The sequence below is a fragment of the Brachycentrus maculatus genome, unplaced genomic scaffold (genome assembly GCF_059751285.1).
Source record: "Brachycentrus maculatus isolate JH-2025_06_01 unplaced genomic scaffold, ASM5975128v1 h1tg000117l, whole genome shotgun sequence".
Lineage (NCBI taxonomy): Eukaryota > Metazoa > Arthropoda > Insecta > Trichoptera > Brachycentridae > Brachycentrus > Brachycentrus maculatus.
In genome coordinates, this window is record NW_028280870.1 from 1,862,069 (window position 1) to 1,880,558 (window position 18,490).

The following is an 18,490-nucleotide window of genomic DNA, read 5'->3' on the forward strand; positions in this document are numbered from 1 at the left end:
TATTACTTATTCACCATACTTTTGTAATTATTTTCAATGAATTAATAATTTAATATAAAAAAATATATATCATCATCAAATTTTCTTGGTGGGTAATTCAAAATGACGTAGTGTTCAATTATCCGAGGGTAGTAGGTTGCCGACCACTGGGGTAGTGGATAGGGCGTTTAGCTGCCGTGCTGAAGCCCTCAGGTTCGATTCATGAAGGGCTCAGAATAAATATAATCGATTTTACATTCTAATATTTATTTAATAGTATTTGAGCCTGAAATCGACCTTGCTTCATGTAATTCATGATCAAGGTAATACTGGTTTGATAAGATTTAGTGCTCTGTACACCATAAAATGCGGATATGGGTTAAAAGAAGAAGAAGGAGAAGTGTGGATTAAAATTTAGCATTTGGGAACAAATATTCGGACAAATTTGAAATATCAAGCTTTATTAATGATAATACAGGAATACATGAGTTTTTTTTTTATAATTTGTTCAAATAAAGGTTTTTTATTATTATTATTATTTATTATCATAACGTATCAAAATATTTCTGCTGCGTTCCAAATAATTTTGAAAACATTACTCGAAGACTGTGGCATAGACATTTGAAAATCGCCCCTTTTTCCACCTTCTAAATGTAGACTTCCTCTTATATCTTTGCTAAAGTTGAAATCTGCCGTTAAATTCAATCCTTTTTTAAACAAGTGTGCATCGAGGCTCATACCAACGAATGTGTTCAAAGTAATTCCAGGTGTCAGTTTGAACTCCAGATTGTACTTTGATTTCCCGACATCTTTAGAACCAGCATTACTAGTCCCTTTCAAATGAGAACGGATTTTGTTACTATATTCAAATTTGAATGGGAAACCTATTGACGTAGGAAAAGCGTATTCTTCTATCCATTCTCTCTTAAATAATTCCTTCTCCCCAGATTTATAAGTCTCCGGGAAAAGTGTCCTCAAGTCTAACGATAACGGTTTCTCATTTTGAGACAGTCGTTTGAAAACTGATGAAATATTCCAAGCAAAAAGTTCATTCCCAAATATTTTAATTGACATAAGACCTTCTAGTTGTTTGGCGAATGCCTTGTCTTTTTGCGAGGTGTCGGCGGAATTCGTTACTATATTGTTCTCATGATGCTCTTCTGAATTACCTTCTATAACGGCATCGGGATTATACTTTTGGAGCAAATCATTGCGACCAAACAACGCGAGTATAGCAGAATCAATATCTCTCAAATGTCCATTTATTTCGAATACGTCAGTCCTGTTAGAGAACGCAGATATGCCTATTCCGGCATTAACTGTCCACGGTAAATGGTTCTTGTTGATGATTTTTCTATCAGCAGCTAGTATCATTTCCACTCCGGGGAATCTCTTCGTCATCTTCACTATAGAGGCGGAGTTTCCGATGTCAAGCTGGTATTTGGAGCGGAAGAAGCTGTCATGAAGTATTTCCGTAACATTCTCTGGAAGTGGCTCTGGTAAAACTGCATATTCTTGGGAAAAGTGGTTCCACACAAATGAAGTAACTAAAAATAGATGGAGATTATATTTATTTATTTCGTATATTAAAAGCATCGTTAACTTTGTGGTACGGACTACCTATGTTATACTAATAACATAGGTCATACATAGTCTACAGCTGACCCGATTATGGAATGATTACTCTGAAACCGGTAGTCATGAAGTACTGTTATTTAAGTGGTATTACACAAAGTGAACAACGAATGATAAGGAGAGTGCTATATTTATTTATTTGAATACATACACTCTCATAAGGGTTTTATATTGGCTCTATAATGAATCGAACAAATAAAAATGGCAAAATATGTATGATGCACAATGTTACGTTACAACATAACTTTGTTTTATAATCACTATTGTATTTGATTATAAATTAAATATAATGTCAACCAGTTTCGAAGCAAACGGCTATTCCTCAAGACTTATCTATTTGATTCAAACACATTATTTATCCAAAAATTAAAACAAGTTACCTTCATCGGTTTCACCAAACTGCAGTAAAAATATAATTTTCTCCATCAAGTCGGCTGGTCGACATTCCAAAGATTTAAAATATGCTGCTATCCGGACTTCCGGATCATCAGACTGGAAAATTCAATATTGATTTACTTCAATAAATAAATACATACTATTTGGTCATTTGTGAACGATCAGTCTAATGACCTGTTTATTTACATTGAATGACTGGATCTTAATTTAGAGTGAATCTCTTTCACTAATGCTGACTTGCTCACTGGTTAACTGAATCTCAGATTCATTGATTCACCAATATTCAACGATTCACTGATTCATGAATTTATTAATACCAAGTTTCAAGATCTAGGTGCTAAAAGAAGTTGATACACATTAAGAGTAAGTTAAATCCGTTATTCCTTCTTCTTACCCTCATCCGCATCCAATGATGCATAGGACACTGCATCAAATTGATGCCATGTTAAGTTAATTGTTAATTATATTAAGGCAAAATGATCAGTCCTTAACTTAAGGTAGCAGTCTAGGTTAGTAAGTATTAAATAATCATTTAAGTGAAAAGTTAATTCTTTATATTTTGATCCCTCGGGAATCGAACCAGGGATCTCCAGCATGGTAGCCAAGTGCGGTAACCACTACACTATGGAATGGGAAAGCTGATATTCCTACTGAGTGAAAAAATATTAGCATCAAACTGTCTTCGCTGGCTCATTTCACTAAATCATCGGTCTTAAAATTTGGAATACTTACCGTTTTTATAAACAAATTCAAAATGTCTTGGCAAACTAATGTATTGACTTCTCCTGGCATCCTTCTTAATGATTCAATCGCAGCAGTTCTGATTTCTGTTGGCAATAGTGTTTCCTGAAAAAAAATAAAGATTTTTTTTAAATGCATGTGTTCTTTAGTCGGGTGGGCATACAAAGAAATTTTTGCAGTTACAGTTTGGCTGAGAAAAGCATTATTGATAAAATTAAGAAAAGTGTGTTGAGATGGTTTGTTTTTAATATTTCCTTTCCTTCACAAAATTCAACATATTAGAAATGTGTGTTTTCTATTTTATTTATTTTCCATGTAATATACTGAGCCACAGTAACGCATGGGCGGGTGCAGCTGGCAAAAAAAAAATATAGCATTACTTCAATGATGTTCATAATAGTCTGCAGTTGTGTAGTAAATCCCGCATTTCCAACTGCCTTCAGAGAGAGCAGCAGCCTGTAGTAATCCACAGGAAGAGAATGCATCTTTTGTCCCCGGTTCTTCGATCTACAAAAAAACCTAAATTAATTGTTTAAGTTAGATAAATTTCTGACAAACCCACTTTTACAGTATTCTTGAACCTTTTTTTTCTTTGCGATATCAGGAGTCAAGGATCACAAAGCACTACATTAAATAAAGCAGTGTTATTTCAATCGTAAATTATATATAAAAACATGGTGTTCTATATTTGGTTTTTTGGTCACAGCCGGACAAACATATAAGCAATAACAAGAATTTACCGTAAAATCTCTGTCATAAGGGTGAGTGGCGCCTCCCACTGCCTCACGAGGGGAGCTACTTCGGGATCATTAGAACAATTAGTTCTCCCGCCACAATACGTGTATACAAGTCCAGAGATACCCAAGAATGACGCATCAGTCCAGTCAGGATTGGCGAACATAGGCTGCAAACATATCCAAAATAATCCAGGTACTCTAAAACATTACATTGTGCCCTGTGGGTACCTATGTAAAATTTACGGATGCGGTGAAAATATGGTCACAAAGCTGCCAGAAATGACCAGAAATCTTTGATGGGTGATCAGCATTATTATATTATATTGGACTAGACGCTTTGTACATATAATAAAAATGGAAATATTTTTTAAAAATACTTTTCAAAAGTGGATTTAACTCAGAAGACAGTATCAAAACATATTGTATGTCTTAACAGAGTAATTATTTTATTATAATACCGACAAAGATCACTTAAGGCAGCCAATGCAGGCATATGACTTCATATAATAAGATCCTTTGTTTCTGTTTTATGATAAAAAAAAATGTAAGCCGCAATGGAGTCAGTAACAAGGCTAATAACCGTTAACAACACATGTCATAATAGCCCAACAGCAACTGACATTTTTTTATAAGGTAACTTGTCAGTTAGTTATGTTTTATAAAAACTGTAGGGATCTTCTACCATTCGGTTTCTGTGGTGTCCTCATTATAAAGGGACATTTAGAGATATTCTCTTTTGGCCACAGCTACTTGTCCTACTTGATCCTCACACAATAAGTGTGAAGATAAGAACCTATACAAATAATAAAAAAAATACCAAATATATATACTCTTTCATTTATACTCTTTATTAACTTTTTGTAAAACAAAATACATGGACTCTCGGTCAAGACACAGATGGAGACTAAACAAGGGAGAGATTGGAATATACCTATTGCTTCTAATCTCAATTCCTAAGTGATTTTCCAAAAAGTTTAAATAAGTATACAGCCTTATTTACCTCAAGATTGATGAGAAGTTGCGGAGAAGGATCTCTCACCAACGGAAGGAAGTAAAGCCAAGTAATTAGTGATTGAGGCTCAACGTTCTTCCTATTGGTCATATCCAATACAAACTTGGCACTTTCAGCCGACCACACCGAAAATAATGTCTTTACGATCGACCTAGGACTTTTAAAATTATCAGTACTAAATAAATATAATATATCATATTTGGTCAAAGGAGTATTGTGCAATAATATTATTTTACCTGCTTCCATTATCCACAAAGATATTAAAAACTAAGTATTTATAAAATATATATTAATTAATTGACATTGGAGGTAGGTAGAAACGACACAGATTGGGGCATAATTCATGATGTACCTAACTAACAAATGCTTTATTACACAAGTAAAATAAAATGTGTCTAGATGTATCGAAAACTCAGTGAAAACTTATTATTGTATATCTCAAATTGGTAATATGTGTATAATAAAATAAAATTATTGATGGTTATTTTTTATAGTAATGTGTTTTTAATATTTACCACTTATTTCCACTTCTGACCGAATTAACTAAATCCAGCATTTCTTCTTTTGTTGCATTGTATGCGAGTGCTCTAAAGTTGATAGAACTTAGAACTAATTCTTTTTCACGTTTGTCTGATGTAGTCAATATCTGAATAAGATCTTTGAAGGTTTCAACGCTTAAAGATTTTAAACTGTTCTCAAATTGAAAGGAAAGTTTTTCTTTCTTGAGATTACCTAAAAGTACATTAAAAAAGAAAGGTAAATAGATGGGAATAAAATAGTGACATCTTTTGAGTTGAACTTAAGGCTTATTTTTATAAAACAGTTACAAGTGCTTCCATTTTACAAATAAATAAATGTTTAATAAAAAGCCCTTTCAAAACATGCAACTGTTTCGATCCATTTCAATACAACTGTTTCATTATGGAGACTACCAAACGGTTTTTTTTTAAGGTACTATTAATCAAGTAATAAAAGGCTATCAAAGAAAATCGCATTGGCAAGAGAGACAATTTTTATCACAAATTCTATCAACGATGTATGTCAAAAAATGTGACAGGGAAATTTTATATATGTATTATTAATTTTATATATTATTTATAAAAATCATATTATTCCCCGATGTCAGTTAGAGTTTCAATAATGTATGTAAGATCTTGTGATACGTTGTTGATTTGTATATATTAGACAAGTAGAATTTCTCTTCAAATGTATTAATGGGACGATGGGAACTGCTTGGAGCTGTAAGCTGAATTTCCCATACGTGGTGCAATTTTGAGCCATACCAACTGAAATTAAGCTTACTAACAAACTTATCGTTGAATTTTGGGGATATAATTTAAAGTGGTGAAGGTTATAAAATGTAATTATTACGATAAAGATATTGAAAGCATTAAAATGAAAAGTAAAAGCGATTTGCATGGCATTTTTTTATTATAGCAAGAAAGGATCATTTCCAATATCATATTATCATTTGTTCATCTAAAAAAAATCTTAATGACCTTTTTGAATTCTCGGCAGGGGGGTAGATAAAAGTGAAACAGAAGTAAAACTGTTCAATTATTTAAAAATAATACAACAATTTCACTTAACTAACTAACAAATGAGTATTGAAAAATTGTTTTGAATGAATGGTGTCATTTTTTTTTTACCATCATTATTAATCTTACCATTGATATCCGGCTTATCTTTAAGGATAACTCTGTCCAAAGCCAAATGTTGTGTAATATTAGTAACCATCATATTTCTGGCTGCATAAAATGGTTGTAATCTGTGTCTCTCCTTGCATGTGACCATCACGGGCTGTTCTGTGTCACCCAGCACATATTTACAATATCGTGTACTCCTATGCATGAACAAATTCAATCAGTGTTTAAAAACAAATAATAAAAAATATAAAAATTATATATATATATATATATATATATATATATATATATATATGTTGAGTTCCTGACGCCAACAGTTTTATGCTTTATCGATTACAAAAAAGCTTTCGACTGCGTGAAGTGGGAACATCTGTGGAAAGTACTCATGGAGATGGGAGTCCCATCCCATTTGATAAAACTCATCCATGGACTTTATGCCCAAAGTAAGGCAATCGTAAGAATCAATGGCATAAACACTGCAAGCTTCCCCACTGAGAAAGGTGTAAGACAGGGATGCATACTCTCCCCTGACCTGTTTAACATCTATGGGGAATACATCATGCGCAGGGCTCTCTACGAATGGAATGGAGGAGTGTCCATTGGTGGCGTAAAGCTGTCCAATATACGATATGCGGACGACACAACACTTCTGGCCAAAGACCCAAAAGAGATGGTAGATCTCCTTAAACGAGTAGAGATTGAGAGCAAGGCACTGGGACTAGAGATTAACCAAAGCAAGACCAAGATCATGATCATAGATCGATCTAAGAAGTTTGGTGATCTCGGGAACTCACTGGAAGGTTTAGAGATAATAAACGAGTTCCAGTTCCTTGGATCTCAAATCAGCAATGAAGGAACTTGTGAAGGAGAGATTAGACGTCGTATCGCCATCGCCAAAAGTGCCATGTCTAAGCTAGACAAAATTTGGAAAGACCGGGGTGTGAGTAACAACACCAAGATGAAGCTTGTCAGGAGCTTGGTCCACTCCATTTTTCTCTATGCTGCTGAAACATGGACTATAAAAGCAGCAGAAAGGAGAAAAATTAATGCCTTCGAAATGTGGTGTTGGAGGCGCATGCTCCGAATTCCATGGACAGCTAGACGCACCAATGAGTCCATTCGCCAGGAACTACGCTTGGATGGCTTGTCTCTGGCCAATATCTGTACCCGACGGATTCTCCAGTTCTTTGGACACGTTGCGCGTGGCAACGAGGATAGCCTGGAACGCCTAGTTGTGATCGGTAGCCTGGAGGGAAAGAGAGGGAGAGGAAGATCCCCCACACGATGGACCGATCAAATTAAGGCAGCAGCAGGCACCTCAGTGGTTGGAGCGCTACGTGCAGCGCAGTCAAGGGATAACTGGAGAAGAGTCATTGCTTCTGCAAGGGTCACAACCCTCAGCAATGAGGATTAAGACGGAGAAGAAGAAATATATATATATATATATATATATATATATATATATATATATATATATATATATATATATATATATATATATATATATATATATACCAATTCCATTACAGTCTAATAAGTCTTCCTCAAAGGATACAGGCAAATTAGAAGCATCCAAATTAGTACAACTACGGAAAAGCAACCTCAAGTCCCCAAGCCATTACTCCTATTCTTCTTTTCCTAGCTACTTTTCATCCTTCATTTCATTTCCCATAAATCAGTAATTTCCTTTCACCCTGGATTTTTTCACTACACAAAAATCTGAGACGCAGAACTCATTACTTTGGCTTCATATAATAAATTATCTAAGTAGCACCGCATTGATGCGATGAGATACCCATGCACTATTCGGGTACTAATATGGATCAAATTAGGTTAGGTTAGGTTAGGTTGGGTTTTTTTTAAATTTGAATCCCGACCAAACATTATAAAAAATTCTTACTTTAACATTTCTAAAATGTTAAAAGGTTTCTCAATGCTATCCGGATGTACAGAATGAAGGTCAATAAAAATGTTTGGTCCTCCACGAGCGGTACACCGACCCAGATTAGTTTTCTTCTTCACTATCCTCCACCCATCTGTCTCTCCCGAAGTATACTGATACTCACATGTACCCGAGATATCCGTCTGCAATGTAATAGAAGATTGATTGACACCCAATTCCATTCAATGAAATACTTATTACGCACTTTGAATGATACACATCCTAAATGAAAAAGCTAACTGTGAAGTTTTGCTTACCTCTACTTTGGTGTGGTTCTCATTTTTAGAGTTGTACTGCAGGAGGGATACAATTCCGCGCTTTATATTGAGGATCCATGATGGATCTGAACTTCCCGAGCATATTTCTGGGATGGAACCGTTTCTGTAATGTATGTGGATGCTATTTTTGCTCAAAGCTTCAGAAAGGTTCCCTAATTCAGCTTCATCACCTTCTTTCTTTACTGTTCCATTAGTAACACTTTGTAAATTGGTGTTTTCAACCTTAAAACATATTTACATAATTTACACTCGTGGAATAAAAATGCAGAAACAAATCAATAATACAACATTTTAGCACAACAGAAACTTGAATATTATGCAATAAAGCTCTATAACCTACTTCCTTAAAGTCAAAAAATTACCAAACTCTTCATAAAAAAGCTATGAGTAATTGCAAATGAAGGTTAGAAGAAAGGAAATACATCAGGTCATCAGTAACTGATAAATACTTTTTTTAACATTTCCCTAATTTTTCAATATTACAAAGTAAATAAAAATATACTAAACCATATTTCCTAAAATCTACAATTTATCAAATACAAGTAACATTTACAATTTATTCTTTAATATAATACAACATTAACAATTTTTTTTAATTCATTCTATTTCCCTTCATTTTCATTTAAACATTCTATTAAACAAATACAGTACGACCCACTTACCGCGGAGAATAACTTCCAATAAATACAGTGCTAAATGAAACAATATTAAAAAGCGTCATCTTAGCATGTAAGTACTTGGTATCTTAACGCATAATGTAATTTCAATTTTCAATTTCAATTTCAATTTTATTCAACAAAAAAATTAATATATGTATATAACAAACAATATTTAAGGCGTATATATTAAAAGTAAGCAAGAAGACTTAAAGATGTAGAAGAATCCCGCTTTAGAAAACTCCTCCAGACACATGTAACAGATAAATATAATGTTCAACATAGCGGTAGCTCTTCCTACAGTCATAACCATTGACAGGTTGGTCAATGTGAAACAATCTATAAAAATTCGTAATCAAATACACATTCCTTCTAGTCTCTAAACTATTGTAGCCAAGCATACCCTGGAGAAAGTCGGTCGGGTAGAGCCAAAGATAATAGCCATACTCTCTCATGTAGAGATACATGAGATTTTTTTTTTTCTACCATAAGAGAGTACTTAAGCTCATGTGGTCCCCAAATCATCGAACCACTCTCGAGTCTACTTCGCACCAAGGAGTTATTAAGAGTTCTAAGCACACGGATAATGATACTAAATGTGCCGTGATACTGCATGCAAGTTACTAAAAAACAATTTAATCATTCACAATTTTTGGAAAACTAATACTACCTCAAAATACTGAAACAGCATTAAGCACCAAGGAGTTATTAAGAGTTCTAAGCACACGGATAATGATACTAAATGTGCCGTGATACTGCATGCAAGTTACTAAAAAATATTTTAATCATTCACAATTTTAGGAAAACTAATACTACCTCAAAATACTAATACAGCATTAAGCAGATCAGCTGGACCTTAATGTATTTTAAATATGCCTTCGGTACAGGAAAACCCAGACATATGCCATTTCAAAATTTTCATATGTTTGTTATAAAAATAAATAAATAAAAAGCGGTTGCTGATAGGGTGAAGATAACTGCGATGTTAGTCAACCTTCAATGTGGACTAGTACAATGCAGTAATAAGAAGAAAAAATAATAAAACTTAGACTTGTGATTTGTCCATACCTTCATAATCAAATCGCACGGAGATAGAACATATACTTCTATATCTGATGCAAAGGTAAGTCCAATATTACGGTTAAGGTTTCCATTATCAGATATATTAGCACGCGTTACAGCATCAATAGTATATCTGTACACGTATGTGTGCCCAACCTTAAAAGAGCTCTTCTCCGAGGAGTCACATGTTCCGGAACAAGAAAATTCTTCACCGTTGACACCTGAAAAACTATACACAATTAGGCTATGTGTATTCCGTGTTCACATGAAAATTAACCTTTTGCTATTTTCTTTTTACTTCAATATTCAAATCACCATTTGAAATATTTGTAATTTGTACTGGAATATAAATGTATTAAGACTTGTTACCAAAACCAAAACCAACATTTAACAATAATTAACGCCCAAATCCGAATGTTTGGAAAAAAATCTAATTAATATTTTCAGGTAAAATAGTTTATAATTATAATTTGAAATGCATTAAATAAAATATTTCTGCCAATTTACTAATTTCAACCATATATGTCGCAGATGAAGATTTACATAAACAATACAATTGATGTTTTGAATTGCTACAATATTCCGAAATTTGATAAATTGACAACTGCAGTAATGTGGTTGTCAATTGTGAGTCAACACCACTCAACTGGTGGGAGTTACACAAAGTATAAAGTGATCACTTAAACAAGCCAATGATATTTCGTAACCTCTGCAAATACCCATATTCTCATTTCAAGTAAAAACTTCTTCATCTTTAAGATATGAATAAAATGTAAATATTATTATACATTCAAATAGGATAAAAACTGTGATATGTATGTTTGATTGTAATTGTACTATTATCACTATATTATGTTTTACTTTACCTCCATTTATGATAACAAAAATCAAGAATAACTTGAATTTTAGAGTCCCCATGTCAGGAGGTCAGGAGGAGTATTCTCGCCGGTGAACACTGTCGTTCTAAGTGGACACAACTGGACTCAATTTGCACATACAGCCAAAACAAGCCAAGATAAACTGAGATGTGTTCCAATTGAACAATTTATTTCTAAATTGGATAATGGCACTTTAACATATGAGTAGGCGGAACTACGACATCACCTTTGCAGGGGTCAAAATGAAAACAATAAAATCAAGGTGTGTAACAGATAAGGATTTTTAAAGTTAAAATCACTTTTACTTGTTATCTTTCATTAGGTGTCCTTTCTATTGTTTAACAAATTATATGTTACACATAATATGTAGATACTTATGAATAAATAAAAGGTCATCTACATAGGTTCACTTATTTTTATTGATGAATGTATTTCTACCATTTATTCCTTAATAATTACATTTAATAACAAACTGATTTTATATATTTCCTGTAATTGACTTTGTCTAAGTGAGAATGAACATGATGCATCAGTGAGTTGCAGTGTTCTATGCACGATTTGTCCACCTCCATATTGTAGTGGTTACTGCATTCGGCTACGCTACTGGAGATCAAAAGTTTGATACTCTTCTTCAAACCCTCATCCGCACCCGGTGGTGCATAGGGCACTGCATCATATAAACGCAGTGTTATGTTGATCGTTAACACACGAAGGAAAGGTGATCAGCCCTCCGCTTCAGGTACCAGTCCAGGGTAATATTGAATAAATATTAGAGTGAAAAAACACTTATATTTATTTGACACCCCCCTGGGAATCGAACCCGAGACCTCCAGAACGGTAGCCGAGCGTGCTGAGGCTACACTACGGAAGCGGATATAAGTTTGATACCCAGGTGGATCAAAATAAATATATGTGTTTTTCACTCTAATATTTATTTAGTATTACCCTGGACTGGTCTGAAGCGTAAGAGCGCTTGTGCACTACACGGAATTTTACTGTCCGGCAGTCTGGTTAGCATGAAAAAAGTGATGTTTGGCTTGTGCACTTGCCCGTTTTTCTACGGATCGGTGCGCTCGATCGGTGAACGATCACGGTGCGCATGAACTCGATCACGCTAAATGTCGTAGCCCCTTTTTTTTAAAAAATCAGACTGCTGGACAGTAAAATTCCGTACCACAAGCGCCCTAAAGGTGGAGACTGACCGGAGCATTTCGTCGTAACGTAACACGTTACGATGCGAGCATTCAGGCAGTAAGTACAGCGAGCAGAGCGCTCCATCCATAGTTTCGCCGCGAGCGATGTTACGACGTTATGTTACGACGAAATGCTCCGGTCAGTCTCCACCTTAATACTGTTTACCTTGGCTTCATATAATTAACGATCAAATAAAAATTGCATCAGTTTCATGCAGTGCCCTATGCACTATTGGGTGCAGATGAGGGTAAATAGATGGTAGTCAATACTATTTATATGTGTACTTAAACTATATTTTAAGTTGGCAACCACACGTACCATTTAACTGAACAGCACTATTATAATATATGCTGTTATGATTTCAAGTTACCTAATATGAATATAAATTTTTGCATCACATAAAGATTCATTTCCTTCCACAGATAAACAAACGTCAATCAGACAGTACTTATCTTTCAAGTGAGTCTCTACCCTATGTGCATAGTGGGTTTGTATAAATGCCCCCGAGTAAAGTGGGTAGTGCATTTGGCTACCTTTCTTGAGTTCTTGTATTCGATTCTTAATGGGGTCAAAATAAATATCAGAGATTTTTAATGTGATTCCTTGGACCAAACCAAAATGTGATACCAAATATGTGACTGTATCCCGTCAAATATATTGCACTCCTCTATCCAAGAAGCTGGAATAATTCATCACCATGGGTTTATTTCAATCAGGATCAAGTTGACACCGAGGCAATACCATGCGGTGCTCTATGCACTGTTAGGTACAGATAGGGGTGAAAAGAAAAGAATAGTATCGGAAGAGAATAAATTATTGATAATTTTAAGAAAATTTTAGTTAGAAAAGAAATATTTAATAAATGGCACACATGAAGTTAAATGCATAGTGTGTGATTTTCAAACAACACAAGTTTATTTAAATCTTTCAGTAATAAATTTTGATAACATTTTTTAAGAAAATTATTTCGTTCATAACATAAGTGAACCTTTTTCAAAAATGTGTAGTGTCCACATTCACATATAGTCGTCGTTTACATTTTATGAAGATAAAAAATACTTAATAATCTTCGGAAGAGAAAAAAATCGAAAAGTGTAAATAACATTCAATACTAAAGTACCTACATTGAAACAAAAATAATAATATATACCTATTATAGAACGCATAGAACATTGTAATTATAATACTCTTACGTCATAGCGCAGCTGTCAAATAAATGTCAAATTCTGTTATGGTAAACAAGGGAACATAACCTTAACAACCGTAATGCCCGTAGATTAGTTAATGATTTGCAGAAAGCATTTTGGAAGGGGTCGAGATAATACTATAATGTAGTGTGATGTTTTGCGCTTGTGATTACACTTCAATTTGAACCAGTCGATGGTAGTTTTTTTTTTAATAATCAAATACATGGTGTCGAATCCGAGCCTCTCAATTAATTCCGATTAGGTAAGATATTACTTTTTATTTTCATTTTACTTAATTTGGTCTCCACTTCATAAATACCGGAAATTCGGGGGTCATAACTGATAACCTCATTTATGTATAATGTTTGATTAATGATTCAAAACTTTTTTGTTTTTATTTAAATGATGAAGGAATATAAATAGTAAATAACGCTACGAAAAACTAAATCCTCATTAATTGGTTAAATAATTGTAAATATAAACAATTTATTAAAATATGCATACTTATAGGCAGTGATGTGCTATTAAAATTTTAGCAACTGGCTCACGCCTTGGTAAACACTACGGCTGTCCAAACTTAAAACACAGTAAGGGACATTTTTTTGTAGTATGTTTTTTTGCATTTTTGGACTTAGCAGAATCCACTTCCAATCCAAAATCCACAATCCAAAAATGCAAAAAAAACGTACAGCAATTTTCGGTAACCATTCGTATTTGGTTTATTTGGCATTCGGCATAATATTCAGTTGAAATACCGAATATCAAAGTACGAGTACTTATGATGGACACACTAAGCCAGCGAATGGGATCGCATGTATGAGGAAGTGTGTAACTTTATCAAAAGCCTATGGTCATGTCTACTCCTTGACTCGGGGGTTAGCCAAAACTATTACTGCGTGTGTCACTTACTTACCTTTATACATTATAGATAGATCTATATATGCAAATAAAATAGTACACTGAACGGCCGTAAGTTTTTACGTTATCCATTTCAAATCAAGTAATTATTGTGATTGTGCAAAAACCCCATCTCGGAAATAGTATAGCAAAAATATATATTTCTATTTTAACAACCACCTTTCCGAACCCAAATTATCTGAGCAACCGAACCCATAGCAGCACATCACTGCCTATATGTATATTCTTTAATATTCATTTTATCAATCATTTTTGTAGGTGTCACATAATCATAATCAGGTTATGTGCTTCTTGTTAGAATTTGTTAAATTACTTATTTACTTATATCTTTTGCCTCCGTAAAGTTACCTCTAGACCAAGGGTGGCCAACCCGCAGGCCGCGGGTGTCTACTTGTGGCCCTCTTTTACTTTTACTTTTGAGTGCTAGAGCGACTCAAAGTCAAAATGCTACGTGAAACCTAGTTATACAGTAGCCACGATACTTGTCGAATGAAGCATATTAAATTTCAAATGAGAGCAAGATACACTGACGATCATTTGGAAAACTGTTAGCGTGTAGCAACAACATCAATCGTTAACGTATCAACATTAATGCACTTATTTCTGACAAACAAAATCAGATGTCTCACAAATTTTCAATTTTAATTTTTTGTATTGCCCAACTCTTATCTTATTAATATGTTTGATTGACATTTTTGCTAATTAAAAAAAAAACAATAGATTTCATTTTTGCTTTGAATAATAAAAGAAATTTTGTTTGAAAAATGGCCCAGAAAGAAATCTCATTTCTAAAATCGGGCCCAGCTACTGAAAATGTGGGCCACCCATGCTCTAGCCTATAGGGTATATGCCCTAGCTCCTAGGCACTATTCTCTTTTTCCAGACGATTATTTTTTCCACATTTTCTTTCTCATATAGCAGTAATATCTTACACCCTGAGCCATTTTCTCTCCTAGATCCTAGAATTCGGAGCGCATGATTGATCACTTTGCCCTCATAAAATTAATCATAAAGTTCACTCCCTGTCAATCCAACGATTCAACGCCTCCGTAAAGTAATAGGTGGCCCGTTTGGTAACCACACAATAGTTCCAAGTTTAATTTCTGACTAGATCAATGCAGAAAAAAACTGATATGAATATTATTCAATTATAAATATTATGAGATTCAAAAGGTTTATTTATTATTCCATATTTAAAATTATTTTAATCAAAAATCATAAACTAATTATTTTTCATTTTTAATTAATGTTTTACTTTGTAAATAATAAATACAAAGTAAATTTGTATAATGCCACTATTTCTTAAGAAATAGTGGTATTTACTAAGTAAAACATTAATTAAAAATGGATAGATTTTACGACAAAGTGACTGCCGAATCAATTAATGAAATTAATAATTTTTCATTTACAGAAAAATCCAATATGAATAATTGCAAAAGATCTTTTTTTTATTTTGCATATGGTAGCAATTTGCTTGAAAAAAGGATACATATTCAAAACCCTTCTGCTAAACGAGTAAATATTGGCCGTCTTAAAGTAAGTATGTTTATTAGTAAAAAACAAACATAAAATTAAGACTAAGTAGAGCTAAATCAAAGGTTTCAATGTCAGGATTTTAAATCTGCATAATTTTTTCATTTGTGTGCTGTGATGCCTCAAATGGCAAAAATAAAATCATAACAAATAAATAACATATTCAAAATCAGTAACAAAAAATATTCATAGGATTTTCAAATATATTGAGGAGTTAAGCTTTTAATAAAATAAACACAGTCGCAAACAATATTGTCTGGATATTTGAAATCTAAAAATCAGAATTTATTTTCAAATCATTATATCTTTTAAAAATTCACCGTATAGTGAAATCTTCACACTCCAGATTGTGTTAATCTTCCCCTCCCGGTGATATGTATTTACTACAACTTGACTTTAAAAGTGAGAATATCAATATAAATTATAATAGATACGGGCTCAGAATTTTTGGATTCCTTCATAATACTTTTACGTCTTACATAAAACTATTTAAAAAAAAAAAGTAATTCATTTGCAGCGACAGAAACAAATAAATTGTAAAATAAATCAAGGATAGAATCACCAATACACAAACGTTTCTCAGAGTATGCGTGCGTGCCGCACTTTACGTACAATGACAATCTCATTTTAGTAGCGCAAAAGTCGTCGTTCAGGGTGGTCGTATCGCTGCGCCAGCTTCGGCGACAATTGCGATGTATTTTTTTTCTCTTATTTAGGTATTTACCAGACTTAACATTACAAAATTGATTTCATGCATTTCAACTTCAATTATTCTCAATAAAAGCAACATTTAGGAATATTTACATTTTTCCCGTTTTTAAATCACATTTTCAGATGGTGTACAAAATACATGAAGTTTTTAGCACCATAAGGGAAGGGTTAAAACAAGAAAAATTTGCCAAACAATATAAATGTATCCAAAGTAAATTGTGATTTGACAGCTAGTTATTCCCCAATTGGTGAGAACATATCTATGGTATTTATATTAAAACTGATGGCTTTGTTTTAGAATTACAAATTGGAATTCTTTGGCTTTTCTCAACGTTGGGGAGGAGCATCGGCCACAGTTATTCCGAACCTAGATCACGAAGTCTGGGGCGCAATATGGGAAATAGACATTCAAAATATGGCTGATCTAGACGAGTGAGGGTTTTATACAATTCTTATTTTCCTTGTCTTACACGGTAATGGAGCATCCTGGTCTTGGATTTCTCTTGGTGCACAATTCCATTCCCATCCCTTCTGGTCATGGGTCAAATTGAAGGCAATGTATTTGATTTATCCATCTTGTAGGAGTCAGTCCTCGTGTGAACTTACCTTTACCTGTCCTTATTGTTTAGAGACGTTTGTGCGCCTTGCACTCCAAGGAGTCTCCGTGTTTATAAAATTACTATTTTTCAACTACACTTAATTAAATAATTAACCTATAATCTATTATTTTCTAATAGCTTTTAAATAAAGTATTTAAATACGATAAATTGTTTCAGCCAAGAAGGCGTAGCAGATAATATATACTTTCCTAAATCTGTTGATGTGGAACTGATTACTGGAGGAACTTTGCAGTGCAGAGTTTACCAGCGAAATGTGGACCCCGCTATAATAGAAAAACATGATTTGTTCCCATCGGAAAAGCCATCTCTTCTCTATAAGGAAACAATTATCCATGGAGCAGTAGAAAGCAATCTCCCGGAATGTTATCTTGATATGCTACGGAATATTGCAGACAATGGTTACCACGGTCAAGCGCAGATCGGGCACTTGCTAAATGTTATTTAATTTATTGTTTTGTTTCCTGTGATAAAACTCATCTATGTGAGATATATTATAGAGTTCTCAAACTACTATAAATAGGTAGTCAACAATTCTTTTCATATTACACACCTGTTCACTATATACATTGTGATTTCTGTACCAAATTCTAAATTATTTTAATTGAACAATATTTATATCTTACAACCAAACACTCAATTTTTACTAAAACTTTTCATTTCAATACATGGTTTCTTTATATTTTGTTATATTTTTCATATAATTGTGTCTAACTACCCAAATATTTTACATGTACATATTTTTCATAATTTGTTTTTGGTTGATAGATTTTTTACATAAGAATTTAAAAGCTGTTCAGACAAGATTACCAGATTGACTCACAAGTTAGATAAGTTGTTCGGTTATCAAATATAGTTAATTATTATTACTTTCATTTAATCTTAGGGTACAAAAATGAAAACCCTAATTCTATTTCAAAGTAGCAATTTAAATTACTCATTGGAAATATTATGTATGTACCCTTATCCAAGTAATATGTTTTAAAAATAAATTTGTTCGCTGCCAGAAAAGCCCATATTATTATTATAGTCTTAAAAAGGACCAATCCACGATTATTCAACCCCCGTTGTTAAAGTAAAAAATATTATATGAATTCTCAAAAATCTTCGGGAAGGGATAGTATGTCGCAAAAAAAATCAGGGTACATTGTGTCGCATTGCAGTCGCCTGAGAATTCATTAGACATAGTGCGAGAGATACTATGCAAAATACACATTTTATAAGTAGGTATATTAATTAGTGGACTCGGTAGCAAGTGTTTTTGCCTAGAATTTTCACTCATGAGTTACATGAAATTATAGTAACTTTAAACATAAAGAATAAATCCACTCACGGGTAGGCATAGGCTATAAAACTTAAAAAATTAAA

At 33.4% G+C, this 18,490-nt stretch overlaps 2 protein-coding genes across 3 annotated transcripts; one reads left to right on the forward strand and one right to left on the reverse strand.

The window, feature by feature from the left end:
• Positions 1–423: 423 nt before the first annotated feature.
• On the reverse strand, positions 424–11,049 carry LOC148309823 (apolipophorins-like). Of its 2 annotated transcripts, none has more exons than XM_088259511.1 (12): positions 10,951–11,049; positions 10,091–10,305; positions 8,346–8,588; positions 8,047–8,231; positions 6,168–6,343; positions 5,016–5,232; positions 4,489–4,651; positions 3,492–3,655; positions 3,132–3,258; positions 2,743–2,856; positions 1,995–2,106; positions 424–1,526 (listed from the first exon to the last, which is right to left on the reverse strand). In XM_088259511.1, exons 1-12 carry the CDS (start codon positions 11,000–11,002, stop codon positions 535–537), a joined length of 2,760 nt encoding a protein of 919 aa, XP_088115637.1. In that variant the 5' UTR covers positions 11,003–11,049; the 3' UTR covers positions 424–534. The 2 variants fall into 2 exon arrangements, with proteins under 2 accessions (XP_088115637.1, XP_088115636.1); XM_088259510.1 differs by having other exon boundaries at positions 4,489–4,657.
• A 2,328-nt stretch (positions 11,050–13,377) lies between these two features.
• Positions 13,378–18,133, forward strand: LOC148309824 (gamma-glutamylcyclotransferase-like). Its single transcript, XM_088259515.1, has 4 exons — positions 13,378–13,605; positions 15,673–15,797; positions 16,804–16,937; positions 17,282–18,133. The coding sequence occupies exons 2-4, from the start codon at positions 15,684–15,686 to the stop codon at positions 17,568–17,570; spliced, it is 537 nt and encodes a 178-aa protein (XP_088115641.1). The 5' UTR covers positions 13,378–13,605; positions 15,673–15,683; the 3' UTR covers positions 17,571–18,133.
• The last annotated feature ends 357 nt before the right edge of the window (positions 18,134–18,490 follow it).

Coding starts and splice junctions, on each gene's coding strand:
- LOC148309823 (XM_088259510.1), bottom strand. CDS start 11,002: ATGGGGACTCTAAAATTCAAGTTATTCTTGATTTTTGTTATCATAAAT. Junction 8,232..8,345: donor AGAACCACACCAAAGTAGAG/GTAAGCAAAACT, acceptor ATTACATTGCAG/ACGGATATCTCGGGTACATG. Junction 2,857..3,131: donor CTATTATGAACATCATTGAA/GTAATGCTATAT, acceptor ATTTTTTTTCAG/GAAACACTATTGCCAACAGA.
- LOC148309824 (XM_088259515.1), top strand. CDS start 15,684: ATGAATAATTGCAAAAGATCTTTTTTTTATTTTGCATATGGTAGCAAT. Junction 15,798..16,803: donor TAAATATTGGCCGTCTTAAA/GTAAGTATGTTT, acceptor GCTTTGTTTTAG/AATTACAAATTGGAATTCTT. Junction 16,938..17,281: donor AATATGGCTGATCTAGACGA/GTGAGGGTTTTA, acceptor AAATTGTTTCAG/CCAAGAAGGCGTAGCAGATA.